The 21,260-nt window shown below is 36.0% G+C and overlaps 1 protein-coding gene across 3 annotated transcripts in view; it reads right to left on the bottom strand.

Annotated features, from left to right (window-relative positions):
• The window catches only part of LOC309870484 (uncharacterized protein), a 39,311-nt gene that overhangs the window by 3,113 nt on the left and 14,938 nt on the right, over positions 1 to 21,260 (bottom strand). Inside the window, exons 4-5 of one of the 3 annotated variants that reach the window (XR_014314609.1) lie at positions 20,036 to 20,673; positions 19,045 to 19,822 (exon numbers count right to left, since the gene is read on the bottom strand). Coding sequence is in view for 1 of the 3 variants with exons in the window: in XM_082742787.1 (XP_082598913.1) it covers positions 3,739 to 3,795 (57 nt within the window). In the remaining 2 variants the exon portion in view is untranslated. Of the gene's footprint in view, positions 1 to 3,738; positions 3,796 to 13,897; positions 14,652 to 19,044; positions 19,823 to 20,035; positions 20,674 to 21,260 lie in introns of those variants that run through there. The other 2 variants (XM_082742787.1, XR_014314608.1) reach the window with 2 other exon arrangements.

The raw sequence follows: 21,260 nt of genomic DNA, 5'->3' as shown, positions 1-21,260 counted from the left end.
AACATGTGTAACATATGAAATATATGTTAACTGTTTATGTTATCACTAAGGCTTCCAATCAACTGCAAATATTAGTAGTTCAGTTTGGGAGGCATTAGAAGTTATACATAGATTTTCATCTATGTGGGGGTTGGCATCTCAATCCCTGCATTGTTCAAGGGTCAATTCCATGGTTTTTAAAAGCAGGCAAATCAATAATATATAATTTATTAATACTTGGTTATGTATCAGGGTACCTGGAAGGGTCAGTCAGTTAAGCACCAGACTCTTGATTAGACTCAGGTCATGATCTCAGAGTTGTGAGATTGAGCCCTACATTGGGCTCCAGGCTTGGTGGAGAGTCTGCTTGAGGTTCTCTCTCTTCCTCTCTCCCTCTGCCCCTTCTTCCATGCTCTTTCTCTCTAAAAGGAATAAATAAATATTTTTAAAAATACTTGCTTATGTAGTAATAATTCAAAAATATACATGGGAATAATAAATTTCAAATTTAGGCCAATTGTTCTTTCTGGAAAGATAAAGAGGTGAATAAGATTGGGGAAGGGAAAGTCAAGTGACTTTAATAGTAACCTTCACATTTTTATTTCAGCTTAGGTCATATAGATTGAAAAAGTTCAGAGAAGGGAAGAAATGTAAAAATACTTTTTTTTTTCCAAGTAAAGGAATTATTTTAGCAAAGTCTTTTTCATATATTTTGTATTTTAGTTTAATTTAGTTTTTATCTTTTTTTCCCCACATTATTTCTATGCTGTGTAGGTTGCCCCAAATCATCTCTCTGTTCTTGCCAGTTTGAAGAAAAATACGGTACAAATATCAAATCAGAACACTTTCTTCCTCTGCTTTTAGTGAAAGTCAATTTTCCAAAGTCCTAACCACACCTCCAGCACCCAGATCCCCAAAGCACAAGTCAAAACACCTAAACATATATTCAAGAAGGTAGCCAAGACGTAGTTTTGTAACCCTTAACTAATTACTCCCCACCACTTATAAAAAAGGTCAGAGAAGCCGTATTGAAAATGAGAGATCCAACCCTGTAAGTATAAAGGGGAACAAAAAAAGTAACACTGATTTTATTTAAAGATTGAATGAGCATATCTCAATGATTACCCTAATATTAAAATTGTTTAGGCTTTAGACTGTTTGTTTGTGCATCTAAGGTCTTTGTTTATTATTATTGTTATTTTTTGTCTTTTAATTTTTATTTTTTGAATTTTTTAAATTTAAATTCAATTAATTAACATATAATGCATTACTAGTATTAGAGGTAGAGGTCTGTTATTCATATTTTACTTTATTTTATATCTTATATTTTAATGATACTAACATTAACTAGAATTCTGCAAAAAAATTGGAAGGGGAGGTGAACCATGAGAAACTATGGACTCAGAAAAACAATTTGAGAGTTTTGAAGGGGCGGGGGTGAGAGGTTGGGGGAACCAGGTGGTGAGTATTAGAGAGGGCACGGATTGCATGGAGCACTGGGTGTGGTGCAAAAACAATGAATACTGTTATGCTGAAAAGAAATAAAAAATTAAAAAAAATATGAAGTTTAAAGATGGTTATAAATGGAATAGTCACTGGACCTATTTAAGAGAGTTCATGTAAAGAGACATAAAAGTTCATCTATCATCAATATTAAGAACTATGAAAGTAAAAATCATTAGGACTTATTGACTACTAGTTACTTCATCAAAGCAATTTCATTTTGTATTCATAAAAAACAAACCAATACGTAGCACAGCTGAAGCTCACTATGTAAAAACAAAGCATTATATGTTCACTATAACAGTAAAAACCACCAAACCAAACCAAAAGAGAAATTGTAATGTCCCAAGGAAAGCAGAACTAATAATAGGTATATGCACTCACATATTAGATGAATTAATTTTTTAGCACCAACTTCATAAAAATATAAGAATTTTTCTGGAATTCAGGGGTCTTGTAGTTCAACCTATTAACCCAATATAAGAGTAGTGTCTACTATGCTCTGGAAGGAGATATTTTAGTTCTATTTTTATCCAGTTGGTCCTAATTATGCACTCCAGAGATAGGAAGTGCAAGCTCAAACCCTCATTGTATAACACTTTCAAACATTGGGAGATTGTTTAAAATACATTTGAATTTCCAAGCTATACATTCATAATTCCTTCAACTGTTCTTTTTTATGGCAAGTAGTCCAGGCCTTGGTAAATTAATTATTAAATGCTTCAGTTTGTCAAATTCCTCTTAAACTTGGTCTTCAAAATCTACTCTCTGACTGCTCTAGGTGCATAATTTACGTCAAAAATTCAACTCCTCTGTTACAGAAACAGCAAGATGCCAGATGATTTTGCAGACTTATTTGTGATATTTTAAAGATACAATAAAAGCTGTATTGATTTGGGGTAAAAAAAATTCTAAATATTACTCAGTGCTCATCATTTATCATGATGAGCATTTATCATGATGAACACTGAGTAATATATAGAATTGTTGATTCACTCTAACGTACACCTAAAACTAACATAACACTATGTTTACTGTACTTAAAATTAAGAAGTTTAAAAAGTTAAAAAAAAATAAAATAGTACCTCCAAAAAAAAAAAAAAAACACCTCAACTCTTTATTGGAATTGGGAAGGTAAATTGGGATTGGTAGAGATCGTGGTGAACTATAGCCTGCCTACCATTGTCTAAAGTGGGTATATCAGGGGCTCCTGGCTGGCTCAGTTGGTAGGGCATGTGACTTTTGATTTTAGGGCTATGAATTTAAGATTACTTAAAAAAAAAAAAGGCTTAAGCTAACTATTGTAACAAACAATCTTCAAATCCCAGTGGTTTAATACAATAAAGGTTTATCTATTGCTTATGTTATAGCAGAGATTAGCATGGGAACTCTGTTCCATGATATAGTGCAAGGAGTCAGACTCCTTCTGTGCAGTGCCCCCATTGTCTCTTATAGCTTGAAGTTGTCCACTTGTATCCTCTGCAGTAGTCTACCGACAGGCTAAGACACAAAGAAATGAAGAAATGAGTATCATACGGGCGATTTTTTCAGCAGCCATTCCTGAAGATAGATAGATAGATAGATAGATAACTTTTAACTATATTGGATTGTTTTAATTCAGTCAAACAGTGATACCTGATTTATTGCAAAATGTAATTCAGCTATGTGTTCAGAAAAAAAAAGAAAAAAAGAAGAAAGAAAAGGAAATGAGATTTAGTGAACATATAGCATTATGTCTTCTAACGGGACAACAGCTACTCAGCTCAAGCTTTTTAATAACATGTATGCATGTTGGTCCAATGTTCCCAGATCTTTGAATTTTTCAAGAGCATCTAGAAATTCTATTTTCTTTTTTTAACAAGACATCTGATTTTTAAATGTTGACCACTAAATCACTCTTTCAATGGCCTTCGACGAGCCAAACAAAATCTGTCCACAAACCAGATCCTGATCACAAACCACACTGTAGGTCAACAGTGTGCAAACTTTGACTGTATTAAAATATCCTACAAGTGACCACTGACTGGGGGTCAAAGTTCAAGATCTCTTCTACTTGGAATTGTGTGAACACAATGTCATAACACTAACATGTTAGTTGGGACTCATAAGAAGTGTTAATGGATCGTGCCACAGAAGCTAAGGGGAGGGATGAATTTCTATAAACAACAGAAGTCAACAAGGTTACAGCCTGTAAACTAGGATGCGTACACAAAATCACTGGATCCAGAAAATCAAAAATTAGGGCCAGCCACAAACCTGTAGTAACATGATGCTCTCAGCTCTCCTGAAACCGGAGATACAGTTGGGAAAAGTCTGCATACAAACAGAAGTACCCATAATACAGTAACATCGAGACTTTGTGGTGTAGACTGAAAACATGGAAATTCAGAGAGACATAAATCATCATTCGGAGATATTTGGTAGGTAGGAAAAGCTTCGAGAGAGAGGGGAGATTCAACGTAAGCTTTGAAGAGTTTCATAGTGCAGAACCTGTGTATATTCACATAATAAGTGGAAATGTGACAAAGAAAGGATACACAGGAATTCTAAGAAGCTGAATTAACTTTCAAGCTCTGCTTTAACTAGCTTCCTGAGTGGCAGAGGCTGTTAATTATCCCCTAATCACTATTCTCACTTTCTTCACAATTTTTAGCTTGGCACATGGTTTCCTTGCCTTTAGGTTTGACCATATGTCTAAATTCTAGTGATGGGTATAAGGAGAGCAGGGTGTGCTCTTAATAAGAATCCTTTTACCTCCTCTCCTTGCTACTTAAAACAAATACCTAAATGCTGAAATTTCAGCAGCGAACAGGGACCATGAATTGGCTTTGGAAGTGGGGGCCTTTACAGCATGTCACCAAGAATAGAGCTGGGGCTGGAAACATTTGGGCTCCTTAAAGAGAGGAGTGTGGAAGAAAGAGAAATTTCTTATTTGTGCTATATTATGCCTGTTGACCAAATTTTTTCTTGTTTTTTTTTTTTTGCTGTTTTTTTCCCAATATTTAGACTTGAACATTTTACTCTCTCTTCTTGAGCTAGAATTTTTTTAAAGCAAAGGATGTAGATTTATTAAATAGTTCCATTGACATCTTCAGACTTTAATGTTCTGTATGATTCAGTGAAAAACTTTTAAAAAATCTATTTGAACAATCCATGCCATGTCATAGTTTGCATCAACTTGTCTCATATAGATGTGAAAAATTCAATGACCTACTCAGGTTTTTCCACATATACAGACATTTCTCTGTGAAAATACGTGATGATACACACCACACATAAAATATAAACTATGTCCCAATAGCAATCAGAATAGAAAAATATTCCAAATTTTTTCATTCATTAACATCACACTTAAAGAAAAAACATCATTAATGATAGTATTAACATTTTTATAATTAATTCTCTCAAACAAGTGATTAACATTAGCTTCTACCAGGCCAATCCTTCCCAAAGTACATTCACTTGTAATCAAATTTTCCTAAGAAATCAACCAAATGAGTACACTGGGGTGATAGCAGTGTTTATTCATGTTACCCTTTGAGAAATTCACCAAACCCATTAGAATACAAAAAGCCCTGAGTCATCTCAAAAAAAGATTTACTTCTGTTGAATCAGTTATTACTACATTGTACTTGACCACAGCCAAAGAGCTTGGGAAACAGTTTTAGACGGTATACTTCTCCAGAATTCTTTATCTCCTGCTGCTTTTCCATTTAGGAAAGTAAACAAAGCCCCAAGGTAACAGATAAGTTAAAACCAGTTTGCTATTTCACAGCACATTCTGCAAGAAAACTGTTTGTAAACCACAGCTTGAGGTTCTCAGAGGAAAACAAGAACGATCAGTAAACTTAGTTTAGACACTGCACATTTAATTCTGCTTTCTGAGCTGAGCCTCTTGAAGCAGGAGTCAGCTTTGAGTCAGAAGTACCAGTGTTAAATTATGAGCATCTGTCATACCCTTGACATACACCCTGGACTTCATATTCTTGGAGAGGGATCTTAAGAACAGAATTTTAGGGATTGCTTCTAGGCATTTCCTTGGTAGTAAATCTTACAGTTTACATAGGCAATAAATATTCTTTTTGTTAATATCAGTAAAAATGAAAGAAAGAAACTAACAAGTGGGGAAAGGATGATACAAAAATAATGTTAGTACTTGGAAACAGCTCCTTTTTGGTACAGAATAATTTATTTTGTTCTCTTAAGTGTTTTGTCTACCAAGAGAAGAGAAATCGTCTATAGGGACTAGGAGTTGCCATTTGGTGATTTTATACAATATTACTATTTAAAGAGCTCTATTTTTCCCAATTGTAATACATCTAAAAACTCATTCTTTGGAGATTTCAGTGACTGTGCCTAGGGAGCAGATTTTTTTTTTAATTTTTCCTGAGCATTCAAGAAAATAGGGTAAAAGTTATTTTCATTATTTAAAATACCTACATAGATTTGTAATATAAACATAAGGAATGGAAAGAAAAACGGATACGTATCAAGAATCAAATCCATTAAGTTGGTGAGAGTCCACAATATTTTGAAACATGCCGTCAAAAATGATCTTAATATATTTCCTCTGGAAAGGCTACCATGTTACAAACACATGGATTTTGAATACATAGAACAGATGGCAAGTTTTCATTTTATTCAATTACTTTGCAAATGGATGAACCAAATACCAGGTCGAATTTTTATTTTTATTTCATTTGCACTTTAACTCTAATTACATATAATAGAATGCTAAGAAGAATTAACAGTCTGTTTTATAGAAACATAACAATAATAATGTATGATTATTGATTCAAAATCACCATTCCTGGGGAAAGCCTAGAAATCAGTATGTCAGCAAGTAAAATATAAAATAATTGTCAACTTTACATTTCAAAATATGGACTGGTCATGTATAGCTGTTTTGGTGATGACTAGCATTGAGGTGTGTTGTTAGGTTAAAATAATAAATATATGGCATAAAAAAGAAAGATCATCTTTAGAAGATCAGGCATGAGACTGCCAATTTTGGTTTTTAGCCAAACTGAATTTCACTGGGATGTTACTAATTTGACTGGTGGTGGCCATTTGTATTTATTTTTGAAAACTGTTGCATTTTATATAAGCACAAAATATGATAATACATATGCAACTTAGACCAGAAAATACATTAAGCTATAGACCTGAGGCTTGTATTTTCAATTTTGATTTAAATGCCTACTTGCCCACAGCAATATTTTATGAAGCCCTTGAACTTATGAACTCATGCCATTCTGTATGGCTAGTTTCACAGGTGCAATGTTTGATTACTTTTCTGAATGACCACTAATATTAATTTGTGTACATAATTCAGAATATTCTATTTTGAAATCCAACATAACATTTCATTTCAATCTACTGATTGAGTCCTCTAGGGAGGACAGAGATTATTAAATTTTCAAAGCTTCTTGGTGCTATTCCTGTATCTAATAGAAATAGCCAATTGGAAATAACCGCTGTGGTTTCTCCAGGGAATCTAGCTGTACCTTATTACACAATGTCCATTTTCTGAGACATAATGTAATCATAATTAATCTCAAGCTTATTAAATTTCTCTACTGGCCTTTGGAGATAATTATTTTTATGAGAATAAATTCTAGAAGTTTCTAAAGAAACAGTGAGGCACTGCCCGTTAATATCATTGTACACCTGCTGCTGTTGTGAAATCTGCTTCAGTAAATGAACGTTATAAAATATATTAAGTATTAAAGATTACATTTTCAACAATATGTATTTTAAGTTACAGTCCTAGAAAATGAAGGTAATATTTAAAATGTCCTACTAAAACAAACACGCTTCCTACTTGCTCTCACACACAAAGAATTGTAAGCATAATTTAGATGTTATTATAACAATTTAGAGTCATTTTCATGATCACCAATTTTATGCTTGGCTTTAGTATGGTTACTTTTTTGTCTCTTCTATGGCTATTATTTAATTATTATATAACATTTTAGTTTGTCAGTGCAGGGTTGAACACACAGGTTCTTTTAAAAATGTTTATGGAATGAATGCATAGATTCTCAAACAAATCTTTCAGTTCTTCCCCTTCCACTTTGATGTGGACAGAGAAATGAAATAACAAGCTTGTTGAAAATGTCCATTCATCACATAAAATATTGAATTGAGGATCTAGCCAATAGACAAGATGCATGAATCTTAAAACACCAGGTATTTCAATGGATCTGAACATTCCTGTTTGCTCTCAGTTCTCAGATTATTACAAATGTTGAAATGAACAGAAGATTGACCACTGAGTAAATCAGATGTTATTGTCAAATAGAAAGTGACATGTGGAAAATAACATGTTGTACTCTTGGGCAATACAATTATGTTAATAAATATATGCATTGCCTTGAATGGTTGTAATATTTAGTCATTGGTTTAGATATTGAAGGAAAGTCACACATAAACTTTCAAATCTGTTGTCTTTCCACATGTGAGGCCAGAATCAATTCTAAATTATAGTACTCTGAGAAGATAATGTATAAATTGAAAACTGTAAGATTATTGGAAGTTGGGAACTTCCAAGGTTTCTTTATGTATTCCCAAACTGTTCTCTGTGATTTTGTTCTTACTAATATTTCCCAGGCTGAATGTATTGATACTTTGTCTCTGCTATCTCTACATTATAGAAGACTGAGATGTGTTTCTAATCTCATTGTTTTCATGTACTTGGAGTCTATTCCCAGCCCCAGTGATGTTGACTTGATTAGGTCAGTGATAAACTAGAGAATGGTGGCCAAAAACAAAAGAAACAATGTTGTTAGCTAGTCATTTTTAGAAAATATCTGGATACTGGGAAATAGTCTTTTCATCCAATTGCTGACTTCCTTATATATAATTTCATCAGGACAGTTACTATACTTTTCATCATGTGTTTTTTCTTCTCTTCCAGCTTTGGTACATTTATTCTGCAATACAATTTTAAAGAATTGATTAATACTAAGACACTAAAAGTTGTTCTTAATTTTACCTTATAGTACTGATTGTAATAATCTTAATTTTATTTTATACTTTTCCAGAAATTTTTAGATAAAATGACAGAAACTTAATAATAGGTCTATCTATTTTGATTTTTTAAAAAATGAATCTCCATGAACTTGTCTTATAAATAGTAGTACAGGCATTCTGTGGTTCTGATGGAATCCCAGGCTGTCTCGGGTTTAGATGGCACTTGTCTAAAAGCTGGCGAGCATATTGTTTATAGAACTTCAAGCTGGAGGTCGTGGCTCCCTTTATCTGAGGATGCATTCTAGGGTTTTTACAGTAACTTCCCTATACAATTTTAAAAATCTGAGCTTCATTCTGTATTTGTAAGCTGAGTATCAATTTTCTTATTGATGGACTTAAATTCAACAACTAAAAATCCAAGACTGAGAAAAAAGAGTCATCAATTCCCTCCATTCTAAAGAATGATAAAAAAATAATTAAGAGGCCATGATCTTTCTCATGGCTGATTACAGATAGCTCAGCTGTTACATATCATTGCCCTAGTCTCTATATCAGCCTTGTTTATCAAAGCAGAACCTCAGGGAATGGGGCAAGCTGAACATTGTCCAAATTGTAAATTATTAATCTAGGGTTTTCACTTTGCCTTAACAGTAGAGAAATGGTGTTTACCAAATCCAAGGGAGAAAGGTTTAAGAAGTGCCACTCCCATGGGACACGTGGTCTATTAAGCGCCCAACTCCTAATTTCAGCTCAGGTTGTGATCTCAGGATCCTGTGAGCCCCAAGTTGGGCTCTCAGCTCAGCGTGGAGTTGGCTTGAGATTCTCTCTCTCTCTGTCTTCCTCTGGCCCTCCCCCTGCTCGTGTGCTTGCTCTCTCTCTATCTCTCTCAATACATAAAATCTTAAAAGAAAAAAATAAAAGTTCCATTCCCAGAAATTAGAAGTCAGCATTGGCCTGGTATCTTATTCCTCAGTTGAACATTTTCTTACGCAACATGGTTGTTGATTTATGCCTATCTGTTCAGAAGTAAGAGTATTAGGTTATGACTATAAACTAAGTTTAATTTATTAACTTGTTAAAAATCTCTTACAGTTTAATATGTAATTTTTCTGGATCAAGTTATTTTAATATGATATGCAATTCTTCAAAACAATATATTCTATAAATGTCATCCAAAATAACTAAAGGTAAAATTTTATTAGAAAAATAAAATAATTGGGGCACCTGGGTGGCTCAGTGGGTTAAGCCTCTGCCTTTGGCTCAGGTCATGATCTCAGGGTCCTGGGATCGAGTCCCGTATCGGGCTCTCTGCTCAGCAGGGAGCCTGCTTCCTCCTCTCTCTCTGCCTGCCTGTCTGCCTACTTGTGATCTCTATCTGTCAAATAAATAAATAAAATATTTAAAAAAAAGAAATGACAGTATTTTTAAACATAAACATCACTCAATTATTTGAATTCCATGTTATAAGTGAAAATAGCCCAGTAATCTATCACCAAAAATAACTGTTAATAACCTATTTACCCATAGCTCATTTAGGTCCTCCTTCAATTTTCGTCAAAAGCAAATAATTTGAAAAGCATTGACTCGCAAAAAGATTGGTTGCCTAGAAGTGAAAGTCACTTACTTTCTCTACTTCTGAGAAGTATTCTTTAATGTCTTTACCAAAATTGACCTAACAATGGCTACCTGCACCTGTTACTCTAATGGCATCTGGTTTAACTGACTCATAGCTAAGACTTATGCTGTGTAGTCTTCACCATGCGTCAGGCACTATTTGTTCCTAAATCTTTTACATTAGGCTCAACCATGTGAAACTGAAATTATCAGTCAAAACCAGTTCGACACAGACATTTCATACAGCTTAACCTATTAACAATTCAACCCAGGTCACCTGGGTGGCTCAGTGGGTTAAGCCTCTGCCTTCAGCTTGGGTCAGGATTTCAGAGTCCTGGGATTGAGCCCCTGGGATCGAGCCCCACATCAGGCTCTCTGCTCAGTGGGGAGCCTGCTTTCCCCTCTCTCTCTGCCTGCTGATCTGCCTACTTGTGATCTCTCACTCTGTCAAATAAATAAACAAAATCTTTTTTAAAAAAATAACAATTCAACCCTTATTACAACCTTATGGACAGGTCCTGCTAATACTCATTTTATTTATTTTTTATTATTTTATTTACTTTTTTGACAGAGAGATCACAAGTAGGCAGAGATGCAGGCAGAGAGAGAGAGGAAGAAGCGGGCTCCCCGCTGAGCAGAGAGCCCGATGTGGGGCTCCATCCCAGGACCCTGGGATCATGACCTGAGCTGAAGGCAGAGGCTTTAACCCACTGAGCCATCCAGGCACCCATTGATACTTCATTTTTTTTTTTTTAAGATTTTATTTATTTATTTGACAGAGAGAGATCACAAGTAGGCAGAGAGGCAGGCAGAGAGAGAGAGAGGAGGAAGAAGGCTCCCTGCTGAGCAGAGAGCCCCATGCAGGACTCGATCCCAGAACCCTGAGATCACAACCTGAGCTGAAGGCAGCGGCTTAACCCACTGAGCCACCCAGGCGCCCCTGATACTTCATTTTAAAGATGAAAATTGAAGCATGGATGGATGAAGTCACTTGCCTAATATCTCCTGGCTAGAAAGTGGTGAAGCCAGGATTTCAATTCCTGTCATCTTGCTTTGGTTTTTCTCTTATTCATGAAATTAAGACTCCCCTCAATCTACCCAGAAAGGTATGGGAAACTAAATTACTCTATATTTTAGTACATATTTGCCAATATAACATTTTTATAATTTTTTTTCTTGCTGTGTGCTTTAAACAAACTGTCTAAAAACTCTGGAGCTGCAGATTTAGCTTAATTTTGTTACTATGCAATTTAGCTGGTAAAACCATTTCTCACTGTGAAACCAAAAAACTATTTTCAAAAAACTTCCTGCGGCACCTAGGTGGCTCAAGTCATGATCTCAGGGTCCTGGGATCGAGCCCCACATTGGGCTCTCCCCTCAGCAGGGAGCCTGCTTCCCCCTCTCTGTCTCTGCCTGCCTCTCTGCCTACTTGTGGTCTCTCTCTCTGTCAAATAAATAAAATATTTAAAAAAACTTCCTGGAGCCTTGGCTGGCTCAGTCAGTACAGCATAGGACTCTTGATGGCAGGGTTGTAAGTCTGAGCCCCATGTTGGGGTAGAGATTTCTTAAAAATAAAATCTTGAAAACAAGACTTTCTGACAACAGTCTAACATCAGATATTATAATTTCCAGTAAGAAAACAAAGGCAATGTAGGGGAAATTCTAAAGAAATGACAGAAGAGAATTTCCAAAGCTAAAGGGCCAGGAATTTTAGGATTGAAAGAACCCACAAAATACCTATTATACTAAATGGGGGGGGGTGATTCTCGAAACCCATAGTGATGCACTTTGAATATTTCAGTATTCCAGGGATGAAGACAAGATCATAAAAGATTTTCAGTCAGAAAAACAGGTCTTCTTACGAAAGACTAAGAATTATACCAACCTCAAAATATTATCAGTAACACTGGATATTAGAATCTAATGAAGTAACGTCTTCAAAATTCTGTTGAGAAATGAGTTGTTAGCCAAAATTTAATAAACAACCAAAATATCTCATCAAGCATAAGGGCCAACTAAAGCCATTTAAAAATATTTGTGGATGCAGAAGTTACCTCTGATAACCCCTTTGTTAAGAAGGGACTTGAGAATGTGTTCTTGCAAAAGTGAAAGCAAATCAGGAAAAGGGGAATGCGGAGTCTAATAAACAGTGACTCCAACCCAGAGTGGGTGAGTGCTGTGAAGTGTGTAAACCTGGTGATTCACAGACCTGTACCCCTGGGGATAAAAATATATGTTTATAAAAAATAAAAAACTATATTTAATAAAAAAAAAGAACAAAGTGTGTATCCCAAAGTGTGTATGGCTATCTGTGACCTTTGAAATAGCAGCTTATACTATCCTTGTTTGTTTCATTAAATTACACTCTTGACTCTTAATAGTCATTTGGCACATACCACAGACTCTTTGTGTGATAGAACATGGATAGAAGTATACTGCAGATGTTAGACAATGTCCTCTAAATCTAACTTTGGGTAATAAAAATTTTAGCAAAATATAGTATGTTCGCTTATAGCACAGCTCCTGATCCTGTCTCCTCATGCCCAAAAAATACTTTGTTAGAAAATGGCTATCATTGCATTTATTTAATGAATCAATAATGTTAATAATTGCAAGCACAACTTTACTATATGACAAACAAATTGTTGCCCTTGAGTTGATGATACTAACAGTTGGACAAATCATTATGCAGCAGTTTTACTGCAATTACACATAACAGTAAATGAATAAGAGACATATTCTAGATATATCAATATTTCTTTATAATAAAACTTGGAAAGCAGAATAAAATACTTTGTGATAAGGAAAGCCTAACTTCATTTTTCTATTCAGGTAAGCATTTTAATGCTCATTTTCAAAAGTATTATAAAAAACACTGAGAAATATAAAACATGTCTTGTAAAATAGAGTTCTCTCAATCAAGAAAAGATTAATTCATATAACAATTTATTTAAAAATTTAAATCAATATGCTACTTCTTATTACTTATTTTTTTAATAATGCATGTAATACATAGCCTAGATCATAAATCATTTATATACCCAGAAATATTTCCTTGCTAAATATGTGTACCTTCTTGTAACAGACTTTGTTACTCAGTCTCTGGGAATAACTAAATTATTCTATATGAAATCAGAGTGAATTCATCAATTTTACTAGCCAGCATGATCAAACTTTCCATGTATCTAAATAAAGAGAAACTTCTTTTACCCCAAACTAATGAGTCTAGGAGCTAGTGTATACTTTTGTTAATAAAAAGAAAGTATAGTCATTTTATAAGAAGAAATAAGAGGATTGAATAATTAAAATAAGTATTTCATGATATGACTTGATAAAACTGGTTTGGACTCCTTTGTTGAATAATACATATCAAATCGGAAAGAAATCATAAAAATTTTATCCATGGGTTTTACCCAATAGTATATTGAAAATTTTGGTGGTCTCAAAAAATATTCCAATTACATTGAAAGTATCTACTTCATTAACCTATACTGCTTCAACTCTTCAAAGATTTTCTTTTCACTAGCAACATGCCCCAAAGTTGAGAAGAGTTGAAAAGAACTGCTTATATTTATTTTTTCTTAAGATGTATTTATTTATTGAGGGAGAGAACAAGAGAGAGAGAGCGAGAGCACTGAGCAGTGGGCAGAGGCAGAGGAAGAGGGAGGAGGAGAGGGCTCCTCACTGAGCAAGGAGCCTGAAGTGGGGCTTGATCCCAAGACCCCAGAATCCTGACCTGAGTCCCCCAGGAGTCCCAGAACTGCTTATATTTAAATGCTTGAAAAGAGTTGCTTTCAATATTTAGTATTTCTTAGCTATGTTATTTGCTTTGCTTTTGTGAAACTCCCTCAAAATTTGTGCATTCTATGAAAATGGTAACATGCGAGAGGCGAGGTCTTTAAACAACAAGGAACAGTACCAATCCGTTTTAAGTCTCAGTTTCTCAATTTTCTTTCTTTTTTTTTTTTTTTAAAGATTTATTTATTTATTTGACAGACAGAGGTCACAAGTAGGCAGAGAGGCAGGCAGAGAGAAAGGAGGAAGCAGTCTCTCTGCTGAGCAGAGAGCCCGATGTGGGGCTCGATCCCAGGACCCTGGGATCATGACCTGAGCCAAAAGCAGAGGCTTTAACCCACTGAGCCACCCAGGCACCCCAGTTTCTCAACTTTAACAACAATGTCTATAAGACATGGAAAGACACAAGTCCTAAGGTGATTTATATTTCCTTGGTTATCTGTTGACAATGATTTATCTTTTTAATACCAATATTTTGAAGCCACTTTGATGTCCAGAGAGAATTTTGAGACGTGTGCCGTCCTTCTGTGAAGCCAGACAGAAGAGACTGGAAAGGGAGATGGAAGGGGAAGTGCCCTTCAGTCTCTTCCACAGATCATTCAAAACTAGGTTAGTCTTAGGAAAGAATACATAAGAAATGGAGTATATGGGGGTGCCTGGGTGGCTCAGTTGGTGAAGTGTCTCTCTTCGGTTCAGGTCACGATTCCAGGATCTTGGGATCCAACCCCTGCTCAGTGGGATGCTTGCTTCTCTTGTTTATGCTCTCTCGTTCTCTCTCTCTCTCTCTCTCTGTCAAATAGAAAGAAGAAGGAAGGAAGGAAGGAAGGAAGGAAGGAAGGAAGGAAGGAAGGAAGGAAGGAAGGAAGGAAGGAGGGAAGGAAAGAAATTGAGTATCTGGAAATTTATCCTCTTTCACCTATCCTTGCTCCTTTATTGTTTTTAAAGTCTTCAGGGTACAGCCATTTGCAGACCTAGATTTAAAGACTGCTTCAAGAGCACTGCAAAGGCAGTGAGTAGAGAATACTAAAGCCTCTATCTGCACACAACCAAGTCCAGACTCTTCAATAACTGGAAGAACAAATGGCGGGATAGACAGATATGCATGCATGTATACACACGTTTTAGATCATCTGATAGCTTCTTTTACCATCATGCCTTGTAATTTCTATGTAAATCTGTGTTTATGATTTTATTAGACCAAGATATAACAGAAGACTATGCCTAGTAGTTAATTTTCATATTTCCCAGCCTAGGGTCTATAGATCCTTAGTAATCCACAGATACATTCTCAATAATCTGTTAGTTCTCAGGTCTGAGAAATTCTGGTTAATAGATTTAGTCATGAGGGGTCAGGCTATCAGAGACAATCTCATTGGGGTCAAATGTAGCTCCCCCATTTATTAGGTGGAGATCCTTAAGCAAGTTACCTTTCTGCTCTGAATCTCAATTTTCTCATCTGTAAAATGAGGGGGGGGGGAAATGCTCACTTCCTTTCAGATTGAATTAATTAAGGGGAACATTGCATTCACTCATAAAATCAGTCAGCCAAAAATGCTATTTCAGAATGACAGAGACTCCTTATTGTTCTGATTTGGAATCTGGGTATAATGAAATAAAAACAATGTACAATACTTCAGAAATAACTGTACTACTTTTGTTAGCCCTCACTATCAAAGTTTTTCCATGCACTTGAAGAATGAGAAACTTTATATTGCTAACAATTAATCAGTCTTGTAGCTATGATGCAATTTTGTTTTTTTAATAGCAGAAACTATATTCACTTAAAAGATGAAATAAGAATTAACTCTGATTTGAATGAGTATTTCATGATATGATTTGATAAAATGGGTTGGTAATATGGATTTTTATTAAATCAGACTCCCTACAAGCCCAAATTACTCTTTTTCTACTGAAGAAATTGTACAGTAGAAAGATCTTAGCAGAATATATGGAGCATGTAGGGGAAGAAAATATTACTAAACATTAACAAAGGCATTTTAGTGTTTTGCAGGCAGAGTGAGAATGTTTTGGCTCTATGGTAAGTACTATATACTTCTAATTTAGATGCACATTTCTTATTGTAAAAATGCAGGAAACATTTGGTAAACAGCTTTCCTAGCGATATCCAGATCAATGCCATCTTCATTTAGATAAATTTGTACAGAATTAATGATAATGTAATATATAGTAACATTGAGCATGTTCGGTGGTATTTAAGAGAGAAAGGCATAAGAAAAGTTTAGAATTTTCTTCATATCCTTTGTATTATTCAGATTAGACTATCTACTATAACAAATATCCTTAAATCTTGATGGCTTACAACAGTAGGGATTTATTCCTCATTCGTATCACATCGAAGACAAGAAATGGTAGACTCTACTCTTTAGGGTTTCTCAGGGACTTAGGCTCCTGTCATTTATTTCCACCATATTCTAAGGTCTTGGAGATTTCCAAAGGATTTTTTGCAGCTAGATAGCAGGAGGTACAGAAAATGATCTTGTTCAAAGGTTTAGGGACCACACTTGGAAAATACACGTCATTCAGGCCCATATTAGGCTCAGAACTTGGACTCTTGGCCCCCCTCGTGGGGGGCTGGAATGTAGTCTAGCAGTACACTAAAGGAGAAGTGAACATAGGTATTGGTATCAACCAGCTGGGCTTTGCCAATCTTCCAAAGAAATTCAGGAACCTGGGGTGCCTGGGTGGTGCAGTGAGTTAAGCCTCTGCCTTCAGCTCAGGTCATGATCTCAGGGTCCTGAGATCAAGCCCCGCATCGGTCTCTCTGGTCAGCAGGGAGCCTGCTTCCCCCTCTTTCCCTGCCTGCCTCTCTGCCTCTCTCTGTCAAATAAATAAATAAAATCTTAAAAAAAAAAAAAAAGAAATTCAGGAACCTTGCTTAAAATTAACAGACTCTTGCTGATACAGTAATGGCATTACATTTTACAAATGTGTCTGTTGCATTCACAAACTATTTTATTTAATCATAAATGAAATTAATTCATTGATTCCTAATTTCATGATACTCTGAACAATCTTTTATATGTATTGACTTAATTCTATCATAAAGAAATTGAGGTAATTATAACAAAAGCAATTAAATAATTGCCAGCAGGTTAAATTTGAGTCCTTTTAAATCCAATTTACAAAAGCAAAATCTACAAAGATTAAGCAGAGTTTTCCATAACACCCAAGTAAACAAGCAACAAGCATTTTGAGGTTAGTAATAAAAATAATGATCTTAAAACTAAAGTCTCATATAAGCTCTTCTTGTAAACAAATACTACATTTAAGATAAATATAAAATATAATATATATAAAATATATAAATATAGGATATAAATTTTATGATGATGAGATCTAACAAGAAAGGACTATTACCCAAACTTTGCTTTATATCTTAGTGTCTTCAAAGGTATCTGACTTATAAATATTCTTCAGCCTTCTAGTTTATTATTTATTAGATGTTAAAACCTGGTCTATTGCTTTGTATTCTCAAAACACTCATACCCAGAACTTTAAGTTTCCTATTCTCTCAAAATTCTAGTTACTCAAGGTTGGGGACCGGTGTCACTTTTAATTTATTTTTATTGCAGCGGCATTCAAGACATTTGGGATTTAAATTAAAAAAGAGAGGGGCGCCTGGGTGGCTCAGTTGGTTGAGCGACTGCCTTCGGCTCAGGTCATGATCCTGGACTTCCAGGATCGAGTCCCACATCGGGCTTCCAGCTCTTTGGGGAGTCGGCTTCTCCCTCTGACCTTCTCCTCTCTCATGCTCTCTCTCACTCATTCTCTCTCAAATAAATAAATAAAATCTTTTAATAAATAAATAAATTTAAAAAGAGAGCGGGCTCAAGTACACAAAATCTGAAATGAAAGGAGAGAAATAGCCACTGACACCATAGAACTACAAAGGACTGTAAGAGAATATTACGAAAAATTATATGCCAACAAATTGGACCCTCTGGAAGAAATGAATAAATTCCTAGAAACATATAATATACCTAAACTAAACCTAGAAGAAGTAGAAAATTTGAACAGACTGATTACCAGCAATGAAATTGTATTCAGTAATAAATAAAATTCCCAGCAAATAAAAGTCTATGACCAGATGGCTTTACAGGTGAATTCTACCAAACATTTAAAGAGGAGTTTATACTTACGCTTTTCAAACTATTCCAAAAAATAGAAGAGAAAGGAAAACTTCCGAATTCATTTTGTAAGGACTGTATTACCCTGATGCCAAAACCAGATAAAGACACTACAAAAAAAAGAGAACTATACGCCAATATCTCTGATTAACATAGATGCAAAAATCAACAAAACACTAGCAAATCAAATCTAACAAACATTTAAACTTTTTTTTTTAAGATTATATTTATTTATTTGACAGAGAGAGATCACAAGTAGGCAGAGAGGCAGGCAGAGAGAGAGAGAGAGGAGGAAGCAGGCTCCCTGCAGGGAGCCTGATGCGGGACTCAATCTCAGGACCCTGAGATCATGACCTGAGCCGAAGGCAGTGGCTTAACCCACTGAGCCACCCAGGCGCCCCCAACAATACATTTAAAAAAAAAAATTTACCACGATCGAGTGAGATTTATTTCTGGGATGTAAGGTTCAATATTCATGTATCAGTCAATGTGATATAACATATCAACAAGAGAACAGATAAAGACCATATTGTAATTTCAGCAGATGCAGAAAAAACATTTGATAAAGTATAACATCCATTCATGATAGAAACCTTCAATGAAGTAGGCTTAGAGGAAATATAGCTCAACATAATAAAAGTCATATATGAGGGCGGCTGGGTGGCTCAGTGGGTTAAGCCGCTGCCTTCGGCTCAGGTCACGATCTCAGGGTCCTGGGATCAAGTCCCATATCGGGCTCTCTGCTCAGCGGGGAGCCTGCTTCCCTCTCTCTCTCTCTCTGCCTGCCTCTCTCTCCATCCACTTGTGATCTCTCTCTGTCAAATAAATAAATAAAATCTTTGGGGAAAAAAAAGTCATATATGAAAAATCCACAGCCAGTATCATACTCAATGGTGAAAAACTGAGAGCTTTTCCTCTATGCTCAGGAACAAGACAAAGATGTCCACTTTCGCCACTTTTATTCAACATAGTACTGGAAGTTCTAGCCACAGCAATCAGACAATAAGAGAATAAAAAGCATCCAAACAGGTAACAAGTAAAACTCTCACTATTTGCAGATGAGATGATACACTACATAGAAAAGCCAAAAGACTCCATCATAAAACTAGTAGAACTGACAAATGAATTCAGTAAGGTGATAGGATACAAAATCCATATACAGAAATCCTTTGCAATTCTATCCACTAACAATGAAGTAGCAGAAAGAGTTCCGAGCAGTCAACATTTAAAAAAAGATTTTATTTATTTGGGAGAGAGAAAGGAGTAGAACATGAGCAGGGGTGGGGAAGGGTCAGAGAGGAAGAGGGACAAGTAGACTTCCCATTGAGCAGGGGAACCTGAGGCAGGGGGAAGAGGCAGAGGGAAAGGGAGAAGCATACACCCCACTGAGCAGGGATCCAGGTGTGGGACTTGATCCCAGGACCCCGAGATCATAACCTGAGCTGTAGCCTATACCTTAACTGACTGAACCACCAGGGTGCCCCAAGCAGTAAACTATAAACATTATGGATAAAGCATCAACACAGTGCCCTGCCCTCCCTTCTTTCTTTTATGGGTGTTCTTACGGTTTTTTGTTTTGATTTTTTTTTGTTTTATTTATTTATCCATTCATTAAGTCAATTGACAAGTCAGTTATAGTTTCCAACACACACTTATTAAACACCCACTATGTACTAGTGCGATCATAGAGTCCATGATTCCTCTGTATATTAGCTCCTTACCCTCATTGTTTGGGGCCCTCCGTGAAGTACAGGAAGTGCTCTAAAAGGGGAAGAACATAACGAGAGGCAGCTACTGTACTTAGAAACCTTTCTGGGGCCGCCTGGGTGGCTCAGTGGGTTAAAGCCTCTGCCTTCGGCTCAGGTCGTGATCCCAGGGTCCTGGGATCGAGCCCCACTTCGGGCTCTCTGCTCAGCGGGGAGCCTGCTTTCCTCCTCTCTCTGCCTGCCTGCCTCTCTGCCTACTTGTGATCTCTCTCTGTCAAATAAATAAATAAAATCTTTAAAAAAAAAAAAAGAAACCTTTCTGGAAGAAAGGACATATAAGGACAGATCCAAAGGCTGGCGAGAAATTAAGCAAGTGAATAAGAACAGAATGATCTACTAAAATGAAACTGTGTCTATAAGCAGAGGGGGTGAGAAACAGCCATAAAGAAATCGAAAGTCCAGTGGCGACTTGAGGATATGGTATGAGATGCAGAAAGGGAGGTATAGACAGGAAAAACATTGGAGGGCCTTCTAAGTTAAGTTGAAGAACTTGGGGTTTATTTGGAGTGCAATAAGCAAATCGAATTATCTTCCCAGTTTCTCTTCTGCCTCTGGGCCACATGGACCATTTCTTGTACCATAATGTTCCGTAAAGGCCTCTTGTGAGTTTTCCCAATATCCAGTCATACTTCCATTGTCACCACAGCTGTCGCTGTATCTTTGGGGCTGCACATTCTGAACATTTAAACCTTTATACTCTGCTGGGTTTGGTTTCTCTTCTTGTTGCACATGTCAGTGTAGTATCAGAGCAGATACTGTTCTCATGCTGACTACAGGGCTATCTAAAATTTCAGCTAATGATATAATGTTCAGCTTCCAGACCATTCCATTTGTGTTTTTATTTCCCAGCATCCAGGAAGATTCATTTCTCCTTTTCTCAAGGTAAGTTGATGCTAAGTAAAGCACAAGGAAGAATATTACCTTTCAGGAAACAGCATTGTCGCACACATATGTGCACGTGCACACACACACACACACACACACACACTTAAAACCTTCGATGACCTCTTGTGGTCATTTATCTCTGAAGATAAATTTCATATTACTCTATGTGGCTTAAAAGGTACTAATATGACCTTATGAGTCCAGACAACGTCTTTACTTAATCATTAGTAACCACGATGTATGGTGAGGTGGAATGGGGCAGGGAGCATGCAAAGAGGAAGGAAAGTGTTCTAGACAGAGGTCCCAGTAAATGAAAATAACTAGAGATGAAGATGAGAAAAGTGTATACCCATCAGAATCTCTGAAGAAAAAAAAAAAAAAGCTATTGGCATACACTGCTTTTTTTGTCTTGAAAACTTTTTTTACTCTGTTTCTTGTTCAACCCGTCTATTCCCACCTTTCTGAGCTTAAAAATAATCTCCTCCAAGCAGCCTTCTCTGGTTTACCTCTTGTCCCACTCTCTTCAACAATGATCGTGGGCTCCTACATTCCCACAGCCCTTTCTCATTATGAAATATTTAATCTTCTCTCCTTC

Source organism: Mustela nivalis (assembly GCF_964662115.1).
Source record: "Mustela nivalis genome assembly, chromosome: 7".
Classification (NCBI taxonomy): Eukaryota; Metazoa; Chordata; class Mammalia; order Carnivora; family Mustelidae; genus Mustela; species Mustela nivalis.
Note: the sequence above shows the minus strand (reverse complement) of the source record. Positions and strands in the feature narration are given on the sequence as shown.